The 23,036-nt window shown below is 37.7% G+C and overlaps 1 protein-coding gene across 2 annotated transcripts in view; it reads right to left on the bottom strand.

Annotated features, from left to right (window-relative positions):
- zgc:171482 (zinc finger protein) overlaps positions 1–23,036 on the bottom strand; it is an 85,391-nt gene that overhangs the window by 43,927 nt on the left and 18,428 nt on the right. For both annotated transcript variants that reach the window (XM_056760482.1, XM_056760481.1), the window contains exons 3-5: positions 19,552–19,644; positions 12,007–12,166; positions 7,795–8,043 (exon numbers count right to left, since the gene is read on the bottom strand). In XM_056760482.1, coding sequence (XP_056616460.1) covers positions 7,795–8,043; positions 12,007–12,166; positions 19,552–19,644 — 502 coding nt within the window. The remainder of the gene's footprint in view (positions 1–7,794; positions 8,044–12,006; positions 12,167–19,551; positions 19,645–23,036) is intronic.

Raw genomic sequence — 23,036 nt, 5'->3', positions numbered from 1 at the left:
ATGGTCTTTTAACATTGCCGAAATTGTTTGGGCAGTTGATCCACTTGTCCGGTCTAAACCTAAAATAAGGTGGTCTAACACCGCAATCTAACCAAACCCAATGCGATGAGATTCCTGCGATAAGCAACAATAGTCCATCCATACTGAACGCGAAAAAGGGGCGGGACGTGTCAATCAATCACAAAACAAAGCCAATCAGAACAGTTTTTCTCTGTCCGCACCCTCTCATGCTGCAGCTGAAGGGTGCACATAGAGAGATGCCTCCTGTCCTCATGACTTCAGTGGTGGTTCACCGGACGCTATGTAACCTGTCCTTGTCCATGTTTTTTGGCGATTATTATTCATGAAGTGCAGAACTTACATCAAATGAGATCATTGTGTGGGCGGAGCTGTCAGCCGTGATGTCGCAGAAAAAGAAACCGTTTCTTTTACCGTTGCGCAGTGCTATCGCGGCTGTTTAGGACAAAACCACTAAAACAACATGGAAAAGATACCTTTTATCGCATGTTGCGGCGTAGCATTGCGTTTGGTTAGGACACGGTGTTAAAATGAAACATTTTAATGTGATTAGTTTTTAAAATGTAATGAGAACTTATGTATCGAAATTACTAATAAAATTTTACAAAAAATGTGAACATTGATAAAAAAGGTATTCTTTCGTATCGTGTGACCAGTGTTGAAAAGTTAAATCCATTACATACAGCACCCATTGTAATGAAATCATTTCTGTATCAACATTACTAAAAATACAAAATTTGCATTGACAAAGGTATTCTATTCAATTCATTCGAAATCTATCACAAATAGCTTCCACTTAAATCTGACCTCAACACAAAACGCAACTTATAAGGTATGCATTTTATGATGTGAACACAAAAACATACATTATCAGAAAATATATCCATCAACAAGGCTACAGTAGATCATACAAAAAAAATGACATTATATAGCTAAACTAGTCACCAATTTGCTAAAACATGAAATAAAAAGAAATATCCTCTGACTCATACTAAAGTGCACAAATGTTTAACCCTTTCATGCATAAAGGTCAGTGCAATGTACAGCTTTTCTGGCATACAGTTAAGTCCATAAATATTTGGACGGAAGCAGATTTTTGTTATTTTAGCTGTATATCGAAATTGTCTTAAAGTGCACACTCTCAGCTTTATTTAGAGTGTATTCACATCCAGATTAGCTGAAGGCTTCAGGAATTACAGCTCTTCAGTATGAAATTCCTCCCTTTTTCTAGGGACCAAAGTGAATGGACAGTTAAATCAAAAGCGTGTTTTATTCACAGGTACGGGCTTTTCCTTGAATAATTTCTTCATAAATGAAGCATGTTAAAGGTTTGGGGTTATTTGTACGTGTGGTGTTTGAATTTGGAAGCTGTTGCTGTGAACCAGGCGCGGACTGTACATCGGGAGAACCAGGACGATTCCCGGTGGCCTGTCGACTGATCAGGCCTGCTGCTACCCACCTGTGGCATTTTTTACAGACAAATGTCGAGAAGACGTCATTGTACCGCGAAAGTACGTAAAGTACGGATTTCTTTTGGTCTCACTCAAAACTGGATGGGTGCTGCTTATGCCCAGGGAATCAAAGGGCACGCATCCAATTTTGTGCAAGAGCAAAAGAAATCCGTGTGCGAGGAATGCATCTTCCGTGTGCGACCGGAGAGCATCACGGTGCGCATCCAGTTCTGTGCCGGAGCAAAAGAAATCCGCTTGCGTGCGGAGAGGTTCCTGCTCACACATCAATATTGACGTACTTTCGTGCTAAAATAACGCACGCTTGACATTTGTCAGTAAAAGCACAGCATAAAAGACTGACAGAAAGCTGGCTTGACATTGGACATTCAATATTTGTGAATTTTAGGGACCGTCAACAAAGTAACATCACTTTTCTAACGTCAATAGCAGGTAAAGGGATACAATCATAAAGCAGTGCAGGAGAGATTATAGACAGCACAATACAATTGTTTCTCTTCACACAGAAAATTTTAATTTATAATGTGTATTTGTTGTCTTATTATAAAACCTAAAGATCGAATTAATCTTCAGTTTAAGAAAGACTTGTAGTATAAATCATTTAAATGTGTTTTTGTGTTTTGGCAACATTATAAAATGTGTTTTCTTGAAACTTTCTCAAGCCAAAGTGTATTTATTTTGGTCATAAACAATGCAATGTCAGTTTAATTAAGCATTGATGGCGCACTGTGTGATTATTACAAAGCATTCAACATTTAATAAAAAATAGATTTGTGGTCTGGATGAGTGTGGGATATTTGTGTCCCAGTCCAGCCCTGCTGTGAACCTACATAATGGGGTTCAGGGAGATCTCCATGCAAGTGAAACAGACCCTAGTTAGATTTCAAAAACACAACAAATCCATCAGAAAGATGCCAGGAACATTGAGAGCAGCCAAAAAAGAATACGCTGAGCTCAGCAACAAAACAATCCTGGGCGTCCATATGAGATAAAAGTGGTGGATGATGACATTATCCTCTTCATGATACAGAAAAACATCTTCACAATGTCCAGACAACTGAAGAACATTCTCCAAGAGGTAAATATGTCAGTGTTTGTCAATCAAAACAACAAAGATAATACGAGGGAAAATACACAGGGTTCACAATAAATTGCAAAATCCTCAAGAATAGGACAGGTAGATTAGACTTCTTAAATAGCTGAACAAGCTCTAAAAAGCATTTTTTGGAGAGATTAAATTAATTTCATCCTGCATTAGACTAAAAAGAATAAAAGAGTTGGAGAAGGCCTGGAATATCTCATGGTTTGAGCAGACAACATCTTCAGTAAAATAGTATTCAAGCAGTGTGATTCCATTTCCATGCATGACTTCCTCAGGCACTCGGTCACTGGTGTTTTTTGGTGATGTAGCAGAAGACAAAAGCATCAAGAATTCTTCAATTGTCTGGACGTTGTGAAGGTTTTTTGTTTATCGTGGAGAGGATAATGTCATACACATGAACAAACTCTAAAAAAAGCATACAGTGTGCACTTTCAGACAATATCCATTATAAAACTTTAACTCAATACATTTTGATACACAGCTAAAATAACAAAATTCTTCTGTCCAAATATTTATGGACCTAACTGTACATGGGTTTTGATGACATAGTTGTACAGTACATCGACCACTTCAGGGACTGTAGTTCATTATTCAATACTGTCAATCTTTTCCTAATGTAATGAAAAAGTATAAAAGATGCAAAAATTCAAAGTTCAAATCTTGATTTCATGCCCTAGGAGCAAACCAATCCTGAATGATGTTGTCGTAACTCAAGAACGAAAGCGTTAATAGCAGGACAGCGCGCCGAAAATACAAAAGGGATTTGAACCTATGATCTTGTCATGTCAAGTGCCAAGCTCAACCAACTGAGCTAAAGGAACATCACTGTACAGTAATTCTGTAATATCATAAATATTTCCAAGCAGACATTTACTTAATACAGCCACAACAACCATAATCCATTCAATTTTAATCACACATCCAGAGGAATACAAATTCAATAGGAAGGAGATGCTCGCCTGTCCTTGACTTTAACAGATTCTGTGAAACACAAAGCGCTCTTGCAATTTTAAACGGGGCACATCGCGGCACTTTCAATATCTCTCCTTCACGAAATGGCAGGAGGCTCTTCAACACAGAACTGGTATTTACATCCTAAAGCTCGTCACTCTCGTTGCCTTTTTGTTTAGGGAGAAATGAAAAAACCTCTTAGCAGCAGGAGAAGTTTGCGAGGCGCTCCAATTTTCTCAGCAACAAAATACAGCCCCAGTTGGAAGGCAATTACACTGAAGTGTTCTTCACGAAAATAGCCATAAGTCTGGGCTGGGAGATGCTAGCAGTCACCTCTGATGAGCCCCACCAATGGCTTTCTACTCTTGATAAGAAGCTTTAGTGGTAATAAATGGCTACATGCCCACAAAGTCTTTTGCAATCCTCCAATTTTCGTCTCTTTCTTCATTGGTTTGGGACTGAATGTGTTCGTCTGTATGTTTCGTGTAACCTGTGTGCGCAGTGCAGACTGCTAATGTAAATGATAAATCAAAGAGGACAGACCAACAGAGTCTTGGACAGCTTTCTGAGGGACGACCAAATCAGAGACGCAGCCCTGGAGATGGTGCGAATCACAACTCAGAACCGTGGATATGAAGCAGGGGTAATCTCAGAGGAAAAACTGCTTTTTGCTGGGTCATGCAAGCCTATAGTAACAATAGTAGCAATTTAAAGGTCCGCTGTGTATATTTCTGGAGGATTTATTGACAGAAATGCAATATAATACACATAAATATGTCATCAGAAGTGTATAAAGACCTAACATAATAAAGCGTTATTTGTTTATTACATTAGAATTAGCTATTTCTATCTACATACATTCCCCTTACATGGAATTCGCCATGTTGTTTCTACAGTAGGACAAACGGCTCTACAGAGCGCAATTCATAAAAAAAATATTTTTAACAAGAAGTGAAAGCGTGATGACGTTTCAATGCGACTTACATTGCATTATCCTATACATTTATACATAGGTCGAACCCACAACCTTGCGTTGTTAACGCAATGCTCTTACCACTGAGCTAGAGGAATTTTAATTCTGTTCAGCCAGCATAGTGCTTCGAAAGGAAAGGGGGATGGAAGGAGTGAGCCGTTGGTTGCAGTTTGCAACCTCACCGCTAGATGCCGCTAAATATCCACATCCACATATATAAAATGTATTATAATATCTGCATTAAAGTACCAAAGGAAATGGCATATTGCTGGTAGACTGCATCTGGCAGGACACCGGATGAATCTGAGCTAAAAGCATCTGTGTGTGTATATATGATGTTTGGGACTCCATGCACCTTGATGAGAGTCTGTTATAATCAACGGCGTTTCTGCTGAGATTTAAATAGAAGTTGACATTCACACTGAAAAGCTCCTGACGAGGGCAACCTACTGTCTTGTGCAAGGAAAAAAAAAGATAATCTCTTAAGCAGGATGCAATTTTCACTGCAACATTGTCTCCCATCTTGACAAGGACCACCAACTGTGCGTCTCCTATAAAGCACAAAACGTTTTGATGCATTGTTGAACTACACATGCGGTATTGTAAACATCAGTTAAAAGTGAAGCTTGTATTTATGGCATGCTCGTGTTCTGTGACTGATGCGTTTCTATCCTGGTATAAGAGAATGCAAGTTACCTGCAGAGTCTTGGCAGGTGTCCACATGCTCTTTTTGGACAATACTCTGTGTTGACAGCTGTTTTTTATGCCTGTGTGTGCTGGAATGTGTGCTGATGTCCAATGAGACTGAAGCTCAGTGAACTTGAAACCCTCTGATCAGTTTGCAGGTATATAAGAGAACATCAGGGGTGTCCATGCACATTTACACATGTATAGATATTGCTGTCTCTCCTGACTAATGGCTTTGCCATTTCTGGCTTTTTTCTATTTTTGTTTAAACTATTTCTCTTACAGGTCCACTTTATGAAATTTAGCTACATCTGGTGGTAAGGATGCGAATTGCAAACAACGGCTCACTCCACTGATCAGCCCTCCCATTCGAAGCACTGACACAGAATAAAGACTTTCCTAAGCTTTTCTCTGAAAATTAATTCAGGCCGTACTGTTCTAGTATCCAAAGGCAATCACATGAGCTTGTTCAATCCCCTGAGCAACCACAGCACTTATGACTCACGGTTTATTTCAACAGGCTTATGAGATCTGTCAAGACAACTGGATCACACACAGCATGACTAAAACGTCTAGTGATTGCATCAATGTGAAATATTTTTTTGAAGAGCAGGAACGCAAGAAAGTCCAACTGTGAGGAGAAAAGGGAGGGGAGATTTTTGAGTGAGTGATATGTAGACACTCTTGTCAGCCACAAATGTAAAATTCTCATATGTGTGGACCACATAAACTTGCTTAAGAACCCAAGGAGAACATCTGCTGTGCAATGCATTAAAGGAACAGTTCACCCAAAAATGAATATCCTGTCTTAATTTTTTCTTCCTCAAGTTGTTCCAAATCTGTATAAATGTCCTTGTTCTGAAAAGAGAAAGATGCTCGAAAGGTTGCTAGGTTGCTAGTAACTAAACATTTCTTGGCTACCATTGACTACCATAGTAGGAAAGTTGCTTTAAACATTTCTTTGTTCTATTGATCACAAAAGAAGATATTTTGAAGAATGTAGGAAAGAAAACAGTTCTAGGGCACTTTTTTATCCTACGATGGTAGTCAATGGTGGCCAAGAACTGTAAGGTTACAAGCATTCTTCCAAATATCTTTCTTCGGGTCCAACAGAACAAATACATTTTTAAAGATTTGGAACAACTTGAGGGTGAGTAAATAATTATGATTTTTATTTTTGGGTGAACTGTCCCTTCAAGTCTAGAAGACAGATTGAAATTGCACCCTTGCAGCACTTTGGTTTATTTTCGTTTAGATGTTCACCCAAGGGGAAACAAGATTTAGATCTTTGTTGTTTAAAGGGAACTTTGAAAACGCAGCAGATTGCCAGTCTTTGAACAAACACGAATACATGCTATACAGCACACACACACACACACACACACATAAACAAACAGAGACGTGCTTGATCTTAGGCAATTATACTCAAAGAATGATTTTGATCATATCTGAGCTCAGCTTTTTAAAACTGTGTCACAGTTCAATCCCAAAACCCACTTTTCAGATAATGTATATAAAAAACTGTCACCATAATACTTTGAAGCGGAGCTATCATCGTCAACTTGTTAAAAAACGAGTTGGACTTATGACGTAGTATTTCTGTACTCGATACACTTCCCCAGCACTCCAACTTGTTTCGGAAAGTTTTTTCTAAATCTGGTTCCCTGTCTCATCACAGGCCAAAAGCATGGCAAGGTGAAGGTGGAAGAGCCCGTCCAGGAGCCAACCACTGAGTGAGATTCACTTAACATCAAGGTTATCTGCACTGCGTCAAGTTAAACTGGCTATAGTGAAATTTAGATGTGTCTGTTTGTTCGTGGCATTTCAGTCATGGATGTTATATTAATGGTGGATATAACGCTGGATTTGGAGATTGTTTGAAACTGATAGATGGGGCGGTCTCAGTGCTTACTGCCTGCGGTAAGTCAAACTAAGTCATACGTCTTAGGATGATGTGATGTGTTGCTTGCTCGTGCTGTAGTTCCATCCCACTCTCCCCACTAGTCCCACATCTTTTTCCCTGGAAATAATCATTCAGCTGAACCTCTCTTTTAAAATTTGATCAAACTAAATCCTCTTCGAAGATATGAGACATGCAATACTACTGTATAGGCCCTCAAGATTAATTGAGGGGATTGCCAGAAACTGCCTGTGATACACAAAAATCAAAACACGAAAACTCGGTCATCATTTACTCCCCCTTTTGTCATTTCAAACCTGTATGACTATATTTTTCTGCAGAACACAAAAGAAGATATTTTGAAGAAAGTTTGTAAATGGAAAAATGTAACCGGCACCTTACATTCACTTACATTGTACTGACCCAAAACCAATGCAAGTCAAAGAGTACAGCCACTGTTTGGTTGTAAACATTCTTCAAAATATATTTTTTTGTGTTCAGCAGAAGAAAGTCATACACATTTACAAGATGGTGAGTAAAGGATGACAGGATTCACATTATATGGACCAAATCACAGTAGCCTATGAGATACCAAACTATATTGCTTAATTCTGTTAGTGGGTGAGGGTGTGATGGGGGTCTTAAGTATTTTGGAACCCAACATACGAGTCGAGAACCCCTGCCGTGGACTGACCTGTGCTTTCATTGGCATCTAGGCTGCCGGCCAGCTGCTCCAGTAGTCGTGCCCGTGCCGCATTTCTCTTGTGCTTCTTGCCCTCGTAGTGTTGCTGTGCCATCAGCGGGTTGTTGAACCAGGCGCCACATAGGCAACAGTACTTGCCCGCTTCACCGTGATTTGCTAGGTGGGGCCACGAGGGGGGAGGCGGATCTGTGGGCGGATCTGTGGGTGGATCTGTGGGCTGTGGGGTGGGCGGAGCCGAATCTGCACAGATACAAAGCAATCCCATAAACATTTACCAATATAAATAGATTTTAGGAACACATTTAATATCAAACAAACAGACATTACATTTTGTGCACATGCTTTCTGGCAAACACACACACACACACACAGATGCTTCCGATCCTGATGTATTGAACCTTTATGCGGGTCAAGAGAGGGTCAATGCTTGTGCAGATGAAACTGAATCTACCTCCATCTTCTCAGAAAAAAAGTGAGTGAATGGATTGATCTTCCAGGTGACATTCTCAAGGATGCCATGGGACTTGTTACCATGGTAACCAACCCCAATAGCCACAGGCCGCAACACCGCCGCGGGTAAGAATGAGCCAAGCCCGATGTGATTGTTTACAAGACTATAAATCACATAAACAGTTATTTTGCCAGGTGTTGTGGGTGAGCAATCACAGATAGTGTACGTTCCCTAAAAATAATGATTAAATGTTGGAGGTTTTGGTTGCTAGGTCGGTGTTCATTTGCTTTAGTCGATTTGTCAAACGGTAGGGCCGTGAAGACATATCTGCAGTAACTACACCTCTCTGTTCTCACCACCCACATCTCACCCTGATAAATAAGATGATTCAAATAGCATGGATCAACTCATAGGAGCTAGAGCCAAAACAAACACTCATACATCACCTCATTTATTACGGAGGTTGACTAGAGAGTTTATCTCTTTGATAGAATATAAATAGAACAAAAAACAGAGATCACTTTAAAGTCACAACTATTTTAAGGTGCTGACAGCAGGCTGTGCTTTAGTAACTGCTGGACTGTCAGAACGCAAAAACCCTTTTAGAAAATGTTTGTAGCTAAATACATCTTTAAAGCTCACAGACTTCATTCTACAGTCATCAAAGTTTCTCTTTTTACAATAATGTTAAAAGGACGATTAGGAAAAAATTTCCGGAAAGTTAAAAAAAGTTTTTCAAGACCTCTGCATTATGCTTTATTCTGTATACTATAGCTGTTCAGAACGCAAGAACGTTTCCAGCGGTATGTATAAGGGCTGTCATGATTTCAGATTTTCACTTCACCGTTATCATGGCCCAAATAATTAATCGTTCATAATGAATTTGAGAAAGATCATTTGTAACCATTGTGGCTCTTAAGCCAAATCTGTAAAAAGGTGCTGAATTATTTGCCATATTATCATATGTTTGCAATGAACACGGCATTGATAATCATGATTTTTAATATCACAGTCACTGTCAATACCAGAATATTGTGACACTCCTAGTATGCATCTCTTAAAATTTTCACATTTGGTTCATGCTTAGTTCAGTTTCTTGCTCCCTAATGTACAGTATCTTTTTACAATGTACTTTTGTATCTAACAAAAAATGTATTATGAAACACTTAGGTTACTTTTAACGAAACTGAAACTCTCTATGACCTTCCTTTTAAGTGTGGTGAATTCTTTTTATATTGCTGCACTAACACTCTATAAAGCCGCCTGCTGTGAGACGTCTTGGCTTCATCTGGAAAAACCAAACGGAAGAAATTCTACCCTGAACTCCAGCAAGACAGTTTCCCACCTGACACTATTGAACTACAAATTGCATTTCAAATAGAAGATCACATTATCACGCTAACCGCAGAGTGCTTGCTAAAATATCGAATGCACAAAGAAAACAAAAAACAAACACATCTCAGTGAAAATTCGTCTAGAGTGAAGTAAGAAACACTATATTGCTTGATTGAAAATGTTTTCCCGTTATGATGTAAAATGAAATTGAATCGTCACCAACAGCCTAAAGATAGAAATACCTCTGGTTGGTGTACCCATGCCTGCAACGAACATTTGTGAGGCTTTTAAGCTCACTTTAAAGCAATGTTTCTCAAACATTTTCTGCCATTCCCCACTTTGGGGGTAGGGAAAGCTTCGGACACCCACCTGTCCCCAGTCACCCCAACAAAATGTTTTAAAAACTTTAGGTCCACTGTCTGTTTTGGTTTTGTCTTCTGGTGCTGAATTTTAAGTTTTCTTTTCATTCCATGTCACAAACTTATCCATATCTAACTTTCATTCCCGCTACCGTCTACCGCCTTTCCACATTAAATTCTTTGTTCTGCGTAAATTGAGATTCCGACGTGAAATCATTCTTGTAGGCTACTATGGTGACATTTTTCTTCGCAGTCTGATGTTGTTTAAAGTAAGGCTGACATTTAAATGTGTCGTTGTTTTGAGTGTATGGTCAATAAATAAAGGAATTAATAGAGATGGGCACTAAAAGACCACTTGTCATGTCTCTATTCCCCACCAGTGGGGCCCGCCCCATATTTTGAGAAAAGCTGCTTTAAAATGAGGCATGATCAAATCTAAACCGAGAACAAAAAAGTGTTAAAACTATACGCCTGAAGCGTAAAACAGAAAGCTAATCTTGAGTTCAAGTTTGGTGCTCGCATTACCACCCACGCTGATGTCTTTCCAAACTGGCACATGCTCGGCAATGAGAGCTCAGGTGATTCAATGTGTCTAGAATAAATATTGTCAGTGTCATTTTTGAATTAAAAATCTAAACATCCTTTACCAAGAATAAGTATTAGTTAAATTGTCAAAAAAACGTCAACAGGTTTGAGAAGTGGCTGATCATTCTTATCATATCAGCATCACCTCCTCCCTTCATCCCTTCACACAATGTACCACACTTCCTGAAATGCTTTCCAATTTCTTTGATAAGACAGCATGTTTTTAAAAGTAATAGTTAAAAATCTAAACTTGTAAACTTCTACTATTAAATAGAATCTTAATGATTGTGTACTTCTATGACACAAATTCAACAGTTCCTTACAGTTTTCCACATTTTCTACAAAGAAATAGGGCACGCCAAATTGCAATTCTCTAATAATTTGTTTAATCTCATGCCATCCCAGATGTATATGACTTCATTTCCTGAGCTGAGGAAAGATTTGTTTTCTTGATAGTTTATTTTTATATCCACCACTTTGTCCATATACCTATAGTTTCAAAGCTCCATAAAGCGCATCTAACAATCAATAAAAAATCCAAACAATTTAAGCATAATAATAATTGTCCTGATGTGAAAAGATTGTTATCTGTGAAAAACTATTGATATTTAGGGAAAGCGAATCCCATAAGAGCACTGTAAGAGTTCTCATTGGTTTTTGTGTGTCTCGTGAAGAAATATCATACGGCAACTTTGAGACACATGAAAACCAATGAGATTTGAGAAAATTAAGCATTGGAATATTTAGCACTCTTACGGGTTTGCTTTGGTTTCAATTTCGCTAAATATATGCTCAAAATATTATTACATCATCATTATTTCACACATGCCTATAATTTCCTTCCTAAAACACTCATTCACTGGAATTGTTTGGATTACTTTAAGGTTGGATTTATGTGCTTTTTAATGCTTTAACACATTGGGACATATATATTAGTTGAGGGAATTTCTATATATTATGAAGGATTTTCCATTTTTGGGTTAAACTGATCCTTTAACCATGGCCTAAAATACTCTCTGTAGTCATGGAGTTGTATGTTTCTCAGTGTTGTATATTCCTTCAGTCTTCCAGGACACTCAGTGGATCTTGTATTTATAGCTTCATTAACGTTGCACAAACAACTGGGCCGGTGGGCATAAACTAAGGCTGCTTGACAGAGCTGAACTTTAGCCAGGTTACTGCTGCGAGCTTTAAGCAGGAACCAATCACGTGTTCCCTTTAGTTCTGATTCATAACTGTCAAGTACACCCATGGGCATCTAATCCACCATCGCACAATATGTTAGACAGAACACGCTTAACCCACCATCCCTGCTCCTGGTCTCAACCGTGGGGGAAAATATAATCACCAGTCTAACTAACTGACTCCCAACCAGATTTATCATCTTTATCAGTATTTTCTTACAGAAAATGAATAAGGATTTATTTATTAGATTACAATTACGAAAGAAAGTTTAAGCACATTGGCTCTTACCTGTGGGTGTCGGCAGACTCGGAGTCTCCCCCAACACCAAGCGGACTCTTTTAGCGTGCGTCTTGCCCTGGTAGTGCGACTGAGCCACAATCGCAGATGTGAAGAACATATTACAGAGTGTACAGCATTTGTTTCTGTCAACCTCATTCTCGGCACTGTCCTACAAACACAGACATACAGCATACAGTATTATAACCAGTTCACATTTGTTTTTCAGAAATTCGCTATTGTCCTTGTGAAACATTGTATCACTGCATTTTGTGATTTTTATTTATTACATAAATCATTATTATTTCTCCAGAGGGCACCCTGGGGCTTTTCTTTTGGTCATGCCCGAAACCCATCTTCAATGCGTCAACCATCAAATTAAAAAAGCTTTCAAAAAAATTATTCTGTGCTTATGGAAAAAGGCATTCATATATTTTCTTAAGTCTTTGAACTCTCAACCACTTTACATTATGTGAGACTTAGGCACAACCTCTCTGGTAGCAATGCTAGTTTAGAAATGACATGGAAACCCCTTCTTAATCATCTAGCAAATATCAAAGATAACAGTTGAAGGGTTTGACTTTTTCAGTATCTGCATGAGTGCCTATACCTAGTGGCTTAAGAACACATGAATTGCATATATTTTTATGTAAAAAAAAATGTGTAAAACTGGAGGAAATAATGTAATTCAATAATTGTTTAATCACCCCCTTTTGTATTTGTGTTGTTGCCTTTTCTCCCCCCCCCCCAGTTGTTGTTCCCCTATACCATTTTTCTTTCATTTCATTGTTGTTGTATGTGGTCTCGGTTTCTAAAATAAAAAACATAAATAAAAAACATTATTAGTAGTAACCCTTTATGTCTGTCACTGGGATTTGGAAATATAAAAAAAAAGAAAACGTGCTTGGCGACACAGTTTTTAATTGTTACATTCTTTTTGTGTTTTTCCAATTTCCGATAAATACACACCATTTGGACATTCGATGGTTACAGAAGGACAGTGACTATATACTACAATATTGTACAAAGCATGGTAAATTAATATCCAGTAGTAGACTTTTGTTTGACTGTAGTCCGTGTGAAAGTCAAGGGAGTACTGTACACAGACGGATGTTTATTCCTTGTAATGGTAAGACAGTCCTCAAATTTTTTTTCAATATTTGTAAATGCCCCAAGACCAAGCATTTAATGCAGAACAATGTTTAAAACGTCAATTATCTCTAAACCTTATCTGTCCAAATTATTTTGAATATTCAAGTATTCAAAGCCACATTCTGAATGCTGCAAGCGGCTGCCACTGGCTTGAACTGTCCTTCACGTCTCTGGAGACTGCCCTGTGGACTATGGGGCCACTATCAATTCTAGCACAGACGGGGCCTTTTGGCATTCTCCCAACCCCCCACCGCTCTCAGGTCCTGGCCTAGTCTGGCAAGAAAAAGGTCAGCTTTAAGTAAATCAAGCACAAAGAGAAGCCAAGAACTGGTACACTGACCAAAACAGTTATAAACACACAAAGATGCTGTTCATCGTTAAAGACACAATGTCATTGAAGAGAAGTGGAAAGGTTTTAAAATATTTTACTGTCAGAACATTTTGAGACGTATTGCATGAGAAACCTGTGAGGATGAGGGAATCCACACAGAGGGGACAAATATTAAATAATAAAAGAAATGCTTTAAATAATAAACAAGCAGTGATGGGGCATTGAGAGGTCATCACTAATCTCAAACCTGGTTTAAAGTGTCCTCCTGACATGGCGTATTTGAACTTATCACATTAAATTGAACTAAATTGTCCAATAACATGGGATGTACGTTGAGTCAACAGTCTGGTCATACGACATTGTATTGTCAGCCTCGTGTAACTGCACATAGTTTTACTAAAGAAGTATCTTTGATTTCTTCATGAGGGAAAAATTAGGGGAATGAGGTTTTTCGGCGGAAAGAACGTCATAAGAATTTGGAACAACATAAGGGCGAGTAAACAGAACTTTTTGGTCGAGCTATTCTCGCAATCACTGCAAATAGCATCCGCCATCTGAATCAGATGTTTAAAAATGAATCTGCCATATTTTCATTCCGGAGCACAGAAAATTTCTGGCTCAGATGTTTTCCAAAGTCTCAAGCCAGCTTTTGTGCATCTCTGCATTCTGCGCAAGCATCACCCCTGACATTTCTGGGCTGAAACAGAGGTGCAAACCAAAACTCAGTGGAGACACTTCATCAGCAAAATACAGAAATGTGCATTCTGGCAGTCACGCACCGTGGCCAACGGAAGGTGTGAGGTGTAGAGTCTTTTTCTCCATCGTTTCTAGACTCGACTCTCTGTAGAGGTTCTGTCAAATGTATATGCAGACAGCTCTGTGTCGGGCTCCCTCGGGGCAACTGTCTCATGGACTTTCGTCCCCCCATGATGAAATCTTTATCGGTATTGACAGCTCTGTTTTTTCTTAACTTGTTCTCTGGGTTGGAAAACCTGGACTGCGCCTGTGACAGCATCTTAAAGCTACTGTACGAGTTCCTGCCCATCACTGCAAGTCTGCCTCAACATGACTAAAACGAAATTCCAAACGCAAACATGTGTGGTTTTATTTTACAAATTGTAAAACCAAAAAGAAACGTTAGACAATCTTTATGTTTTTGTCACACGGGGACACCAGAAGCTGTTAAATGCTAAAATACCTTCAGAAATAAAACTATATTTCACATTTCTCTCTTTTGGAGTTTCAGCTGCAATCTCAATAACATAACAAACAGTGCTAACATTTACCAAGGCACCAAAGTCTAGAAACAAAAATCACATTTCGACTTTAACTCAAACATTTCCCTTTCAAAATGAAATGATCCGAGCTATTCTGCCACATTAATTTTTATAGCACTCTATTCGTACAGTATGCCAACAATTATCTCATTTGTTTCTATTTTTATTTTTCCTAAGGGATACACTGAGACCAAACAGATTCTTATAAGGAACCTTGCTAAGAACCTTGAGCTATAAAAAAGCAACGACTGAGAAATACAATTTTCCTCTTAGTCCTGCATGACAAAAACATTGTACAAAAGCCTCCCCAGTCACCATAACACAATACTTTTAATGTTGGTAAGTTTTTTTTTTTTTTAAGATGGTTGTAGTTTGTTATATTCAACCTTGATATGATGAATACAGGCTCACAGGCTCTCTCCCTTCACTTTAATCATAGTAAAATCAGCATTTCAAGGTAAGGCCAGGTATATACATAAATGATTTCCTCTGCATGCAACGGCTGCTTTGAACCTGACTCCAAATTAAAAAAAGTGAAAAAGCTAAAGTTAAGAATGGTCCTATGTTTTCTGTTTTTATGTACAAAGAAATGTTAATGTCCAATTTTTATAACATGTTATCACGTTATGAATCATTTTATATCAGCAATAGTATATTAGTATCAATGAAAACAATGGTTTATGGTTATTAAATAACCATGTGGTAATATTTAAATAATTTCACAAAGTAAATAGAAAAATGAATCGAATTGGTGGAACTTTTGAGTTTGAATGTCCTGTCACACCAGACCCAAAAATTACAAATGAAAATTTGATTTAATATTTCAGGTTATGTATACAGCTTTGCATTGTGCCAATAATAAAAACATACAGAGGAAAATGTAACAGTTTCTGTATTTTCTGTGTTTCACTGTCTCGGTCCAACACATAGTACCGTCAAACCAGCCACGCATACAAGCTTTACGTGTACATGATACTTCTGTCTATCAATTTGTAAGTTTACCAATGTATTATTTGCCTGAATTATACAGTACAGTGCCTGAATGTGCCATCACAGTATAGCAGAAGTGTTGCGTACCCGCACATTGGAATGAAATGTAAACTCAATCTCATGCTGTTATCCCATCACACAGCTTCATACATCCCTGAGCTCGAGGGGTCGTCTCAGACCTGTCCTGTTGTGTATTCATGTGTGAGAGGACCAGAGCGTCTGCTCAACCCTCCTTTCTGAAAGCAAAGGGACAAGAAAGTTCAAACTTCATGGCCTAGTTCTGTGTCCCTGAGCCAGTGACCTGATTTCAGAGAGCTGGTCAGTGAATGTGTTTTGTGACTGCTGTTTGCAGCGAATCCGTTCACCACCCATTTGGCTGTACAGCTCGCAAATAGGGTTTCTGCTCTGTAATAAATGCATCAAGGTCCAGTGTATGACATTTAGCAGCATTTAGCAGGATCAAAGCGCTACGGTGGCTGAAACAGGACTAAAATGTCATCACGTTTTTGCTTCTTTTCTGAAGGAGGTAACATATTTAGGAAATGCGCTCTGTAGAGCGGTTTGTCCTTTTAGGGGTACTGTAGAAACACCATGGCGAATTCCATGTAAGGGGACTCGAGGTGTGTATAGATAGAAATAGCTCAATCTAAGGTAATAGGTACATGTCTGAAGACATAGTTATGTTTATTATATTGCATTTCTGCCAATAGGACCACCAAAAAATTACACATTGGACTTATAAATAAATAAACATTTAAGAGTGAACGCATCGACAGATAAGAACTGTAATAAAAGGGTTGAAAATATTGAAAAATTTAAACCTTGTGCTAACTTTGTTTTGACTTTGTAGATGCTTTTGAAGGACACAAAGTAAATCCCAAAACAGAGTAAAAATAAAAAGAACCCATGAAAGCAGCAGTGGTCCCCAGCAGGGATTAAGATTATATGAATGTAAGATTATTATTATTATGCTATCTGCTGAATTCCCTCAGCTTCTCAGGGCTTACTTTCTTTGTAGGCGTGCGTTTGAGTCCTGACAGGTTTTCAGGTCCACGGGGCCTCTGCATATGGATTACTAGAATGATAATGATCACAGAACCAGCACAAACATTCATTTTTGCATCTGTACAGAAGATACAGTACGTGAGTCGCAATCCAATACCAAGAAAATTGAAGCAGTCAGCAACACCAAAAACACAAGTCTGTGGAAGACCAGCAACTGACGGTAAAAGCTGAAATTGAATTCTTGCTCAATTGATCGTGAAATGTTATTTATTTGAATACTTATTACAAATAGCATACGCAGAAGAGGTCGACCCTTTCATATTTCCTCACGGCTTCTTATTCAAATGTGCTGTTATTCATGCCACTGACTTCATTTGCCGTAAACATCTGTCTGGCTTCATTTACATATGACCTATTTTAGGATTAATAATAATAACAGAATAAGTGAGTGTGTGAGCTGGTGTGTGAAGGAGCGAATGTGTGTGTGTGTGAGGGTTTCGTTGTTAACAAAAAGCATTTAATTAGGAGTATGTTTATCTCTTTTTTCGCTCTTTCATTCGTCTGCTGGAACGCTGGGCAGGGTGTGAAAACAAGCTAAAAATAAGAGCCCGAAGGAAAGAATGAAAGGCACGTTAATTCAGCCTTTTTAATGCGGCACAAAATATAGATTTATAAAAACGGAGAGAATACTGAAGCGTTTCCGTATGCTCCTGTTGTGCGAGGCGATGTTAACACAGTTCAACTCAGTCATTCTGCCCGACGGAAAGCAACAAAATCAACTTGTTTTTTCACATCTCTGAGCACCTTCTGACCTACTTTCATCTTTTTGTTGTTCTCCTGCTAGCCCGTATACTTTTGCTAGACGCGATCAAAGAGTAAACGTTTCACAGTCACAACTTAATTTCTTTCTGACAAAGTCGAAAGTTTTGAGGGAACTTAAAACGACACTGAGGTTTATTCCCTGGCTATGCTTAAGCTCGAATGTCTCTATGGCTTTGTTCAGACAGAAATCCGCTTTGTGTCAAATCCATTTGGTTGCCTGCAGTATGAACAACAAAACCTCAACTCAAAACTGAGTTTTATAATACGGTTCCAAATCGCATACACAGATTTTTTAAAAGCATATAAGGTGTGTTGGTAAAGAGTTTTTTATCCTTTGGAATATTGTGTACGACGTTGCAATGAATAAATAAAATAATAAAAGCCAATGAGAAACAGAAGCTGACAAAACCTAGAAAAAAGTAATTGCTAAAGTTGCTCTTTTAAAGTTCATGAGTTGCTATGTTTGATGGAAATATTGACTGTGTACCTCAAATTTTAGAAATTACAAATTGATAAAAACGAATAGACAACATAAATCTCAGATTATTTATTCTTGGACCAATCTGATGAGAAATGTTCTTATTAAAACCTCTTAATTTTACTGTAGATGTTGGCATCTTTGAACGAATGAGAACTGTTTTTACACTGTTAATCTCCTCTGACGTTCTTCTCTAAATTTGTGTCTGAGAGGAAGAAAATACTAAGGTATTAAATAGATATTTTGGAGATTTTTCCTCTCCTGTTGGAGACAGCATTGACAGGGCACACGTTGTCTCCATGACTGATTCCAGACGGATAACAGAGCGAATGGGAGAAAGATCCAACTCAATACGTCTGTTCTTGACAGAGGATCCAGTATTGACTTTTAGAGACAAAAAGTTTGGAGAAACAGTTAAAGTTTCACTGTGTATCATCAACTGCCCACCATCAGTTCCTCTGGTGTGGGGGCTATTCCTTCAGTTGCAGAGATTGATTCGTGGCCTCTGGGCCTTGCTTCCCTCAGATGGAGAGTTTCAAAGTATCTTGGTGATAACTGGCTGGTGCCATACAGAATTATTCATAAACATCCACACTAATGAGCTCTTCTGTATATAAACACGTGGACCACGATTTGGGCAAATGGAGGCTGGGACGCTTTACAGAATACCTATTGCATTCTGAATATTTTATATGATAAACCAACCCTTCAGAGAACAAGAAAGCAATTACAATATCTCAAGCAATAAATAACAAGTCCAAAGAGCCTGGAGTGAAGGCTAGCAGTGTATGTGTGTCAGCATGTCAAATACTCTATCGTTAGGAGACAATGGGTTTTTGAATGTGTTCAGAGAAGCCAGGAAAGAGTATTATCAGTCTAAAAGTCATGTGGTTTGCTCCTAGAAGTTTACGCTACAGCGTGTTGTCTTACTTTTAAAATAGCACGTTTTAATCGTGGCTTAATTCAGAATGCATGAAGACATCAAAAGCAAATTGTAGCTGTGCTGTTCATTCGCCTTCGTGGCATAAAGTTAACGCTCATTTTCTCCTGAGAAATAACATTGAATAACACTTAAAGGGACAGTTCACCCTCAAGTTGATCCAAATCTGTATACTTTCTTTGTTTAGGGTGAGTTAATAAAGAAAGAACGATAATTTTTGGATAAACTGTATATTTAAGCCACTTGTACAAAAACGTACAAAAGTTATTGCATTAAATGACAAACTAAGTGACAGGACAAATCTACAGTATAAGCTTCATCCACCATCAGAAACACAAGGACCAGTTTGTACAAAGTACTTTGAAACTGAAGTTAGTCTGACAAAAAGTCTAGCATCATTTATTTCCCGACGTCACTTGGTTTGGTATTTTCTTTCTTAATGCAACAAAATTCATCCATTATTTGTGGACCAGAAAGCGTGTAAATAATTGTTGCCACTGCATATAAAAAGTGAGTCATTTCAGAGATATTCAAGGTTTGTTTTTGGAGTATTTGCACATACCGGATTGTCTGGTCTTAATCTTTTGGATGGTGGACCTCCATCTTCTGGGTGGAGCATGTAGAATAGACGCACTTTGTTGGCATGCTTCTTGCTCTGTTGTTTGTGAAAAAGAGAGAGTTTGATGAGCACATAATGTAGTATAAGGGAAGAATTTTCACTAAATTAAACATCAATGTAAGAGGTATACGAGTAGAGAGAAATCATAACAATTCATCAGTCTTTAGAACATAAATATGGTTAAAACTGTCATTTAATTATTATGAACATCAAATAATGCATGAAATAAAGTTAAATGGTTTGTTGGCAACCATTACCAAAATATCTGCATAAGCCACAACAGACCGGCAAAAAATAGACGGCACAAAATAGATAAAACGCTCAGCATTCTAAGGCCTATATTTAACCATTTAAAGCTGTCAATACTTTGCAAGCATGGGCATTTAATTACGTCATTAAATTCAATATCAACTCCTTCTGTTACTTCACCCAAACACTTTAATTATTTCATAGGAATTTGAGGACTTGAACTTTGAAAAATGTATGTGACTGCTTAACTTTCAAAACATTTACAGCTGCTCAGCTTTCAAATAGTCAAGGTGGGCCAAAAGGGCAAAGCCCTAGTGACCTGTTTTTAAAAGCCTGCCTGTACATTCTGTCCTGTCCAGACTGAACATCAGTGTGTGACTGACTGTGGTGCGTTTTTGTACCTGAACTGACCATATTTGAAATCTGTCAATTTCTGCATGAAAATTTGATTTAATATAGGCAATATTTTGTATATAGATTTTTGTAATGCATTTTTATCTTGACAATCTGTACTACATCTCATATATATTTTAACATATTGTGAATATGTATTGAGATACAATACAATGCAATACACCTTTATTTATAGCACGGTTTAAAAACAACCAAAGTTGACCAAAGTCCTTTACAACATGCTATAAGACATTATAAATAGGCAAAATAAAACATAAGACATAAAAAAGCATAGATATATACAAGCTGTAATATGGAAAATAAAGACAGGTTGTCAAGGGACATTGAAAGCCAAATAAAATAAGTAGGTCTTCTAGTTAGATTTAAAAACAGGCAGAGTTAGGGCAGTTCTAATATGGGGGGGTTATTCAAGACTCTTGGTCCTCGGGGCATGCAGCAGGTTAGAGATAGAGGAACTGTCTAGTTAGAGGAGATGTATTACAATTATATGATATATACAAAATATAGCCTATATTATATCTAATTTTCATACAAAATTGACCGATTTAAAATCAGATTGATTTTAAATATGGTCAGTTCATTTATAATAGTGACATTCATTTTAATATAAAACTTTCAGAAACTCTTTATTTCAAGTTAGTATGCGTTGAATCGGTTCATTTCTCACATTCTTCACTGCAGAGGGATGAGCTCATTTCCTGAGCTCAACGAGGGAAAATGCATTTTAAGGCACTGCAAATGCAATAGAAGGATGAATTATGATAGATCTGATCATAATTCATTTTGGTCTCCCTAACATCACAAAACACATTTACCATTTACATACAGTAAGTGAAATAAAAAGCTAAGCCTCAGCAAGTATTTAACAGAACACCAAAATAAAAATAAAAACCCTAGTGAGCACTAGACAGCAATATATGTGCACTATTTCTGTGAAGGATGTACAGTAAGAATTACAGTATGTATAGATGTGACACTTTTATCCAAAGCGAACTGCAATTTACAATTTATCAATATGTGTGTTCCCTGGGAAACTAATCAACCTTTCCCTTTAAGTCATAAAAAAAAATCATGCTAGTGACAAATGTTGTAATTTTTGTGGCTTGCAGAGTTGTAGAAAATTCACTTAAAGACACTCAAGATTTGGATAAAAAAGGTTCATTTCATTGTAGCAGTTTATTTAAACAGCAAACAGCGAAACAAGAATGTGCAGGAACTCAAACCTGAGCAGATTTTTAATGCTCTAATATCCCTGTGCGGTTTAAGATGAATTGCTTGGATTTGTAATGCAATATCCAATAAAGTTTGATATTACAAATAGCAACGTGCGCATCTGTGGTATTAAGAAGGTCTTTAATACAAGTTTAGACTCAAAACAGATTTCAGATGAGTTTGCTGGGTTAGGAAGGATCTCAGATTAAAAACAAAATAATCCCTGAAGGGCCACATGAGCAAAGGTACTGTATAGTGGTTGCTGTCCTGGCTGTAAATTTTAAAGCAGTACAATGAAAGAATTGAAAGAGTCATAGTGTTTGCTATGATAGACTAGAAGGGTAAAGAATGCACACCGAGGCTGAGACTGATCACACTTAAAAGAGAGAGAGAGAGAGAGAGAGAGAGAGAAAGAAAGAAAGAAAGAAAGAAAGAAAGAAAGAGAGCTCTGAGCAGTCAGACTGAGAGAGTCTGCGAAGACTTTAAACAGAGACACGATGAAAGAGACCATTGATACAATGAGCCAAAGATCAGACTGTGAAAGATTTAGTTTTGGTAGAGACCTCATCTGATAGTTGAAAAGAGAAGAGGGAACAAATGGTTTCCTATAAATATGAAAACAATTTTTAGGATATTTGGATGATGTAAATGATTCGAACATTTGCAGTGCAGTATAACCGGGTGGTTTGAAATAAGGTTGTCAAACAAATCATGTTTAATCGCATCCATAATAAACGTTTGTGCTTACATAATATATATCTGTTTACTCTCCATATTAATTCTGTATTAATGAACACATACATGCATATATTTAAGAATAATATACAATATCTAAATTAAAAAAACATTTATATATTATTTAAATAATTGGTAAATAAATAAATACATGTAAATATTTCCTAATACAAAATTAGAATGCACAGTACGCAGACATATATTATGTACAAACTTTGATTCTTTTAATCACGAATAATCGTTTGACAGCCCTAGTTTGAAAGTATAAAATAGATTAAAAAAAATACTCTCGCTTCTGCTTGCATCTATCAAGTTGAAAAATTATTAATTAAATATTAAAATATATTTCATTTGTAAGGCATTTAATCAATCAAAGATATGACTAAAGACATGTTTGTTAACAGTTTTGTCTTTAGTCGTTGATGGGCAGCTGACTTAAAGTCTCTAAAGTGAGAGACACTGAACCTAAGCTTTTCCATGTCTGTTAAATATCCATCAGATAATCAACCATGCACAAACACACACACACATGAGAAACAGAGAGTGAAAAAGGCCCCAAGATATCCGAAAGTCCATTAAAGTTGCTCTGACAGGTGGAAGGAGTCGGTGCATCTGAATCCCAGAGGAAGAGCTCTAAATGCAAGCTGGGACTCATGTTATAACACACACAATCTCTCTCCCTGTTTCCTTCTCTGGGGCACTCCAGGGATGGCCTGTTGATTTAGTTGCTGGAATGAACCATCCACCAACCCAGATTCTCGATGACCGGTTCATCTCACCTGGAGTTGTTTTGAGAAAACAGACTATCTTTCTGGATA

Source organism: Triplophysa dalaica, chromosome 11 (genome assembly GCF_015846415.1).
Source record: "Triplophysa dalaica isolate WHDGS20190420 chromosome 11, ASM1584641v1, whole genome shotgun sequence".
Taxonomy (NCBI): Eukaryota; Metazoa; Chordata; class Actinopteri; order Cypriniformes; family Nemacheilidae; genus Triplophysa; species Triplophysa dalaica.
This window is presented reverse-complemented; position numbering and strand designations above follow the sequence as displayed.